Below are 9,715 nucleotides of genomic sequence, written 5' to 3'. Positions count from 1 at the left end.
AAAAAAAAAAAAAAAAAAAAAAAAAATAAGACAAGTATTACTTTCGTTCACGACGATGATACGTGCACAACATACGAGTGTACGTACTTCTTGTCACAAAAGAAACGATTATTTTATTTGCACGTGCTAGTAGACTCGCAATCAATTAACTAAACTAACGCTTGATTTGAAAAGGTCTTCTTCAAGAGGCCTGGAAGAGATAAGTCTTTTTTTTTCTTTCTCTTTTCCTCCTTCCTCCCTCCTACGAAAGTCCATGAAAACGAAGAGATAAGGGTGCAGCCAAGCCAATGCAGCCATATGTCCAACAGTGGTGCTCAAACTCTCTTAGTTCTCACGCTCGGTTTAAATCTTAATCATTAACACGTGTAATATTCCAACTTAGCTCTACAGTTTTTTTTTTTAATATCCATCCAACATTCAAAATACTAAAAAATTATTCGGAATCGACGACAAACTTTTCCCACGCGTTTATTCGTTGTAGAACAAATCGCGTTATTTTTTTAAAGACTCACGCTGGAAGAGTATTTTCAAAATGGTGAACATAAAAAAAAGTTTCTTCTAACGCTCGTTAAAGCTCCAAATTTACAAATTCTATCGAATGTATGCCGAAGTGGCCAACCAACGAGCACGAAGCCCTCTCAATTTGTAATCACCCTCCTACATCCCCCAACCCACCCCCTTTCCACCTAACCAACCTCATCATTCGCCACTCGATTCTTCTCTCGCACTGTAAAAACGTTCGCGAGGTACGTTTATACGTAAACAAGTGCGAAATTCAAACATAATTTCGATACTTTGACTCACTTCTCGTCGCGTACGTTCGAAATATTGGAAAATTAATTGGGATCGAATTTCCGACGACAAACTTTAGCAATTTGTACCCTAGCTGCAGTCAGTCAATCATGCAAGCAACTTTCAGAGTCACGAGAGGGATTTTCGAGATGGCGAAGGTAAAACAAAGTTCGTAACGTTTGTCAAAGTTTTTAATGCTTGCGAACTTTTTTCAACGTATTTTTTATTCGCACGATTTTGCAATCACCCTAGTTTATTTCTTTCAACTTCTACCATCGCAATGTGAACACGTTCAGGAGATAGAGTTGTGAACGTTAACGTGTGACACATTCAAAAGTAATTTCGATAATTCGACTTGTCGAACGTTCCAAATGTTAGGCAATTAATTGGGTCGAGCTATTTAGAAACCAATCAATCCTACAAATTAATTATACTCAGTACGCGTGTAACACAGTTTAGTGATCTCTGGAAAAGAAAACTGATCAATCAGAGTTCCATTTTAGGGTTCCAAATTAAATCAAATATAAACGAATATCCAATAAAAATGTAGCCACTTTTTGCTAACCTAGGTTTATCTAAAGTCAAATAATCCAAAATTTGGAATCTTTTTGTGCACGTTTACTTGTCGTTAAACTGATCGCGTGTCTAAAGATTCACGAGAATCTTTTCAAAAACGGCGCACGTAAAACGAAGTTTGAAACACTCGTAAGAGTTCCCAATTTACGAACTCTTCCACGTATATACCGAAAGTTCATGGTAACCCTCTCACCGAACTCTTTTGTCGATTTATAACTATTCCTTCTCAACCTACTCTATCTCTCACACCTCATTCCTCAATTCTTTTCTCGTATTGTAAAAACGATCGCGAAAAGTTAAAAGTTAAACGTTAGCACGTGAGCAACTGTATAACACATTCTAACACAATTTCGATTCTTTATTAACTCAGATAACATTCGAAAAATGTTGGAAAATTAATTGCAATCGAATGTTCACATTAACAAAAACTTTAAACGCATTTATTCATTATCGAGCCAATCACGTAACTAACGCGACTCACGAGTGTATTTTCAAAATGGCGAACGCAAATTGGAGTTGGGCTAAAAAAAATTAAAAAAAAGGTTTAATTTATTAACTCCTTCGCGAAGTGTATTATATATATATATAAGTGCAATCAATATACAGGAAGCCTTATTCTTGATTTATAATCATCCCTCTTGCACCACCCCCTCCAACCCTTGCACCATGAAATGCAAGGAAGGATCAAGAAGCGTGTTTCGTACAGCAGTCGTCGTCGTCGTGCCCAACTCGTATCTCGATCAACGACGTAATTTATCGTTTTTCTGGGGCGTCGTTGCTTAGAGAGCAGAACCCTTCGCCTCTTGTGTCTGACTCACCACAACGTTTCTCGTTTCAGAACAGCGTGAAATAAACGAGACGACTACTACGGCGACTACGATGACGATGACGACGACGAACTTCGTTGGCCATGAGAAAGTCTAAAGAGAGAATTCTACATTTTTAACCCTCATCCCAGAGTCCTTCGCATTTCAATTCGTTTTGTTTTTCAATCTGTTTCTCTCTTTGTTCTTCAAGATGGAGTTGGTTTTTTTCTTTTTTTCTATCTTTCAAATAAGGTAATGAAAATAAAGTATGTGAAGATAATTTAAGATATCTCTTTTGTTACTTTTGATATAAAGTTTGCAATTTAAAAATTAAAATTAATGTGTATAATAGTTTATATATAATATTAACAAAGACAAAAAGTTTCATTGCTGATTAGTATTTTGCATTTGAATTATACTTATACGAATAAATTTTATATTAATATTAATATAGTTTACGTAGTGATTTTGTAATACTTAGTAAGAAAAAGAATAATAATTGATCGAGATAAAAGTATGAAATTTGTTCTTCCAGGCCTACGGGAAATCGAAAGTAAAGCAATGGCGACGTGAATGACGCACCAAGATGGGGATTGGGGATTGATACCTGCTCCGAGTATACTCCGGATAAGTACCGAGAATTATGAAACGATCGAGCAAAAACTCGTGAGTCATCTTATGTCTTTCCTGGCACATAGTTGCCACGTTTGCACAACTTTCAAATTTCGACAAATCATTTTTATCATTTTACTGTAATATTTCAAGCAACCCCAATAATAAAAAAAAAAAGAAGTTCTCCTTTTTGTCGTAAAATTGCAACGAATAAAAAACAAGCTTTCCTTTTTACCGTAAAAGTTAAACGAACAAAAAACGAGCTTTCTCGTTTTCACAAAATATCAACCCAATAAAAATGCAAATAATATAAAGACAATTTAATTGATAAAAAGAAAAATCGATACAATATTAAGAAACTTAAAAATTTCATATTCCGTTGAGATGAAAGCTTATAAAAATGTTCTTTAAGATGGACGAACGATGCAATTTTATAAAACTTGAAATAATATTTTCAACGATAAAGTACATCGACCTCAGAGATCGCGACATGGAATAGATTTTCAAGTAAGATAAATGTCTCTCTATTCTCTCTCTCTCACACTCTTTAAAAATAGGAGACACTACTTCGTTTTTTGCAACTTCCTCGAATGACTAATATTATTACTCCCCTGTTCTCCTAAATTTCACTAGGAAGGATTATTAGTTTAAGCTCTGAGAGTGATATTAAAGCGCGATAGGCACGCAAGATTGTCGAGTACAAAAGAGGAATATATCGAGGTATGGCTTGTTCAATGGCCTCTTCATTACGACAGTCACAATGGCGCGCGAAATACTGCTGCTAACTATGCGTATAGGTCATCACTCTTTCTTTCTTACTCTCTCTCTCTCTCTCTCTCTCTCTCGATTTTTTTTTATCTTTAAAATTAAAAGAAGAAGAAAAAAATATTCCTACAACGTAAATTGACTTTTTATTTTTAAATACTTTAATAAATTTCATTAATTATCTAATTTTGCAAACTAACAGCCAAAACAAAAATGTTTATAAAATAAAATAAAAGTTAGCAAGTAATTTTTCAAATCGATTACTCCTTCTTTTCTTTTCTGTATAAAATCATTTAAAAAAGAAGGTGTCTAAATCCTTGTAATCTTTACAATCTGAAACAAAATAGCAATAGAAAAGGAGGGTTCTTTTTTATATACTGTAAAATTGTAACCAATAAAAAACAATCTCGTTGATTCGAAAATATTTAAGGCCAAGAAAAATACGACGAGCAGAAGGTTTTGTTTTTTTGCTTTACAATCTGAGTAATTGATTTTGGCAACCCATTTACAAATTTATTGCAAACCTAAGGAATTTGGGCTCAGTGTATACATTGGGAAACGTTAATGAACGATTACGTCGGTCGATTAGGTAGCATGTGTAAGTAACGTATAATATCAAGGAACGATTTCAGGCTCGATAGGCCGACATGAATCTTGTGATCGGTCGATTACACTGTGTAACGCTTGAATTATAGACGCTGAGAAGCCCGAGAGATAGAGAGAGAGAGAGCTTAAAGACTGTAAATTGAAGGAAACTTTGATTACGTCTTCTAAACGCATCAAACGATAATCTTAACGTTAAACGACGAGTTATTACGACAGATGATATCAAAGTACGCATGATTCCCTATGCAGAAAAAGTAACTGATGATAACTAATTGTAAGTTAAATTAACTCTTTGTTTGGAGGAATGTTTCATTTTCTTGCAAAATGGGTACTGAAGGATAAAAATAAAATGTACATATGTAATTTGAAAGAATGAACAGAAGGAGTTAAAATTTTCTTTTCGATAGATACAAAAAGATAAGCTTCTTTTAAACTTAGTCGTCATTAATGTACGTACTTAAGATTATCAAAGAAAAGACAATACGAGAAACGTTAGATTAGAAATTAACATCTCGATTAAAAAATGATTTCTTACGTACCAATTAATCTAGATAAAATGAAATAACGAAATGTTGTCATTGAAGATTTGAATTAACAATAAATAATGTTGTACAAAAGGAAATCTTCGAATCTTCTTTTACCGTTATGAGATAAAATGAGAAAACTTTCTTTCATACTTTCTCTAACAAGCGTACATAGCAGTTATCAAAGAAAGAAAGAAAAAAGGAAGGAAAGAAAAAAAGAAAGAAAGAAAGTAAGGAAAAAGTAAGATTTGAATTCGACATACTTAATAACGAGAAAATGGCGTTGTCATTCTTAAAATTCACTTAACGTTATAATGCATGGTTGTGTTTATATCATATTTATAATTCATATAAAAAAAGATATAGTAAATCTAGTCGATTAATTATTACTTACTTTGAAATTTTATTAATGAAAAAAAAACAAAATAGGATTCAAAATAAGTTAGGCTAGAATTTGTTATACCAAATACGAAAGATACAAATTAATATTTCAAACATGTAATAAAACAAATCTAATCCTATTAATTCTGAGTTTACAATGAATGAAGTTAAGTCAAAGTTGGATCAACGTTTATCGTAAGATAATCTAAAAAAAAAATAAGTTCTACAACAAAGTTCAATTAAAATTCGACATACCCAATACAATGAACAATACATTAATCAAGTAAAATTCAAATTAACATTATCAATCTATAAATCAAACACGATCTCTTATCAATCCAAAATCTGCAATGAACAGAGTTAAATCATAACAACAGTGGGACCAATGTTTCTAGTAAGATAATCCAATGATAATGAATTTTGTAATAATTTGGATAATAATAAAAAAGTAATAGGAAAAAGTTAAATAATCGATAAATTGTACACACGCAAAAAAGGTCCATATAATCAGTACCACAAATTCAAATGAATCAAACATGATCCTATCAATCCCAAGCCAAGCCAAGCCAAAGCAAACTTCCAATGAACAAAGTTACGTCATAAAAATAGAAAGTATTGTATGTTGATCGTAAGATAATCGGAAGATGTTGGATCGATTGGATATAAAATTCTTACCGATGTAGCATCACCGTTGGCCTTCTCTCCATCGAGTATTCTCTGCCTGAGGGCGAGTCTTTCAAGGCTTGCTAGCCTGTAACTACCCCCAGCTTCTCTGTCTCTGCTCAGTCTCTCGGCAGCGCCACTCCCGTTCGATCCCGCGTTGAAACTCGACGTATATTTCGGTAAAGTCGGAGGCGGCACTTGCCGTGGCTTCTCTCGATTCAACATCGAATTACTGCTATAAAGGAACGACGAGTTGTTTGGTATCGTCCTCGTATTACCGCTCACGTTGATCGTTGCTGATTTTATTCCGTTACTTTGCGTTGATCCTGCTGAACCGTTTTGTTGATTTTCCGTAGACATCTTTTTTCTTTTTTTACTTTTACTTTTACTTCTTCTTCTTTTTCTTTCTATTTAAATTACTACCACCTCACTGGCAACAATACCTCCTCTTCTTCTTCTTCCTCCTCCTCCACGACTTCTTTTCCTTCTTCGTTTTTTCTGATCACGACGATCGTTCGATTACCTTTTGCAAGAGGGAAGAAATCTTTTCCGATCGATTTGGCTTTTTGGATTTAATTTTACACGAATAATTTACACAGTGGCATAACGAACGATCAAAATTAATTACTGTTATTACAATCATTCGTATATTGTTTTTGTTTTGTGTTTATCACACGACTTTATATAACCTATTTAATTATAACATTTTCTTTTATTTTTTTTTTAATATAAAAAGTATAATAAAATAGATCGAAGAAAAATTAACATTTGATTGTAAAAATGAATAAAATGTAAATGATATTAAACAAAATAAAGTTAAAATAAAAAGCATATAACAAATGTTCGTTCTTACGCCACTGTATTTTAATAAATAATATAACACAAAAATTTCAAAAACTCGCACATTGGTTTCTCTCAATACCAAATATATGTAATTTACAGGTATTCCACATACGCTTGATATTTTACATCTCCATCTAATATTTTTCTCCTGTCATATTGAAAAAGAACTCCATTGACACGATCAAATATAAACCGCTTTTAAAGAACACCTCTTAACTTTGACATTACAAAGCTTTTAATTTAAGATAAATAAATCCCTTCGAAAAATAATTTATCATTTTTTGTCTCCGTAACTTTTTCTAAAGATAACCTCAATTTTATCTTCTCTATCGATCGAGATTATCAAACTATGTTCACCGACTAAAATGATTAAAAAATCACCAATAACGTTCGAGCAATACAAACAAACAAAATAAACTTTATTACGATAATGTACGCACGCGCGCACATAGAAACATGCTTGAAATTATTGGATATTAAGCAAACAAATATGCGTACTAATTGTAAATATACAAAAAGAAAACAAAATTATACACAATTTTCAACCATAATGTAAAAAATGAAAATTATAAGAACATTTATTATATTGATGAAATTAACAAAAAAAGTTACAGACATTTTGTATACAAAAAACCGAAGCACCCATCGAAAATCGATTAGTTGTAAATTTAATTATCTAAAAATTCTACTGTGTACGATAAAAAAAAAAGAAAAATATAATTAAAAATAAAATTCGTAATAATATTGAGAAACTTAAATGCCTGTAAGGAAGGTAATCCACAAGAGACAGCAGTGTTGGGTCAGATGCGTAAGGAGGACGTATATGAGATAAACAATTTTACCATACGATAAAAAATAAAATGAAGAATAAAATTCATCATAATATCGAGAGAAACTTGAATGCGTGTAGAAAGGTAAACCCATGAGAGACACTTACGGTGTTGGATCTGATGCGTAAGGGCGCACGTACGCGTCGTCACACACACGCACCGTGTGTGAAAAGAGAAAAAGAGAGAAGAAATATATATATAGTGTATATATATATATATATATATATATATATATAATATAGTATATAACGTGTATATATATATATATATATCTCAGCCGCAGAGTAGAGATAGAAAAGAAGACAAGAAGACGATCGACCGTCTAAGGTTGAGGAAGAAAAAAAAACAGAGATAGGAGTGTCCAATACTCCCAACACACATTACATACAAAGAAGTCTTTTTAACTTTGTATATATGTATATATATATATATATATATTTATGGGTGTCTGTCTTTCTCAGTTTAGAGAGAAACGAAGCCGCTCAAGTTAAATTCCTCAAGATTATTTTTCAAGAAAAAATAAAAAAAAAAAAAAAAGTAGTGGAAGAAGATGCACGCTGGAAACTTGATGGTGTCCCGTATAACACGTCCCGTTCTTACTCTACACTCTTACTCNTTGTTTCATTCTACACGTCAAAAACTCCCGGTTTATTCTTTGCCATCTTGACAGTTTGTTCTTTTTTCTTCTTTATATCTGTAAAAAAAAAAAAAAAAAAAAAAAGTAGTGGAAGAAGATGCACGCTGGAAACTTGATGGTGTCCCGTATAACACGTCCCGTTCTTACTCTACACTCTTACTCTATTTCTTTCTCTCTTTCTCCTTCTTTATTCCTTTCTCTATCTTGATGTATTTCTCTCTAAAAGCTTCAAGCAAAAGCTTCACGAACGATCGTATTGCCGGCGTTGTTGATTCACACCATAGCCGAGTTGCCGGCTGAACGTGGTTAAGATCACCACTCTCACTTTTTCGCTCATCGTTCAACAATTTGACGTTATTATTATTATTATTATTACTTGTCTTTTTTTTTTTTTTTTTAATATAAAGAACTATCGTTAATTGAAATTTACTCCGAGCATAAATTCTATACTTATCACACTTCCGATATGCTGATGATTTTTTTGGATAATTTCTTTTTCTTGCTTATTTTAAAAAAAGAAAAAAAAGAAAAAGAAGAAAATTAGGGAATAAATTTTGTAGATTTATCTGTATATAATTTATATATATATATATATATATCGATATATGTTATTTTCTCTCTATTCACGCACGTAATATAAGAGTGTGATACACGAGGAAAGAAAAAACTCCACCCTAAGAAAATACCGGTAAGAGCGTCCTACCTCCGAGTAGGTTCTCACTGCGACTGCCAGAATGACCACGCCTGACGCAGCTGCCGAGTATGGTGGGGGGGAGAAAGAAGCTTCGATTACCCCCAGCCCTCACCAGATGGATCTACTCTCGACCGGCTAACATTGCTACCAACGCTAACTTGTTGGAAATCTAACCTTTCTTTTAACGAATAATGCATCGAATTGATTTATACACGCACACACAAACACACATACACGACATGCATTTACTGTTTGAGATTCCTGACCTCTATTCGAAAAGATTTAACAATTCGATCGATCAAGTTCATCAAATATTCATGAAGATTATGATTTAAGTGTATTCGATAGAAGTTTGCCGAAAACATGAATAATATTCATGAGATTTGTTTTTATTATTATTATTATTATTATTTTCTATATTTGTGTATGATTTATTTATACAGAATAATGAACAACATTTAAATTTAGTTAACTGTGTTGTTAATGGTATGTCGAATTTCTTACATCTCTTTGTTGTCAGCCAATCAACCAAGTACGACGACCAATGGCATCGCTTCTTTCTCCGATTTTAAAGCACAAAGAAAGTACTGTCGTATAAAACGACGCATGCGTAGTCCTAATAATTGCTTTTAAGAACAATTTTTGTTTTAATAAATCCACGTTGAAGTAAAAAAAACATTCGATTCAATTTATTCCTCGAAATTTTTATTTATTTTGCAAATCTATTCTTTTATTTATTCGTAATATGAATCTATCAAAATATCCAGAAAGATATTTAAACAGACACTGAGATTTAAATTTCTTTTTTTTTTTTTTTTTTTTTTTCACATTTGAAAATAATTACTTTGTCCATCTTGAATATCTCCAATATTTGTAATAATATGAAATAATAGAAAGAGATTGTCAGAAACATTGCCTGAGGATACAAAGTAGTATGATGGCTACCAGTAAATGGTAGTAGTATGATCAAGAACGTTTAATCTTTC

General features: G+C 32.4%; 1 protein-coding gene across 14 annotated transcripts in view; it reads right to left on the bottom strand.

The window, feature by feature from the left end:
- The window catches only part of LOC106788932 (septin-7), a 42,101-nt gene that overhangs the window by 23,278 nt on the left and 9,108 nt on the right, over nt 1–9,715 (bottom strand). For 5 of the 14 annotated variants that reach the window (XM_014752665.1, XM_014752666.1, XM_014752667.1 and 2 more), the window contains exons 1-3: nt 8,196–8,585; nt 7,506–7,515; nt 5,738–6,248 (exon numbers count right to left, since the gene is read on the bottom strand). The exons of 3 other annotated variants lie outside the window; for them this stretch is intronic. In XM_014752665.1, the coding sequence (XP_014608151.1) occupies nt 5,738–6,085 (348 nt within the window). In that variant the 5' untranslated portion in view covers nt 6,086–6,248; nt 7,506–7,515; nt 8,196–8,585. Of the gene's footprint in view, nt 1–5,737; nt 6,249–7,505; nt 7,516–8,195; nt 8,587–9,715 lie in introns of those variants that run through there. 6 more of the 14 variants (XM_014752658.1, XM_014752661.1, XM_014752659.1 and 3 more) reach the window with 4 other exon arrangements.

This window comes from Polistes canadensis, unplaced genomic scaffold (assembly GCF_001313835.1).
Source record: "Polistes canadensis isolate GaletaPanama2010 unplaced genomic scaffold, ASM131383v1 scaffold_157, whole genome shotgun sequence".
Lineage (NCBI taxonomy): Eukaryota > Metazoa > Arthropoda > Insecta > Hymenoptera > Vespidae > Polistes > Polistes canadensis.
The sequence above is the reverse complement of the archived record's forward strand: the minus strand, read 5'-3'. Positions and strand labels throughout refer to the sequence as shown.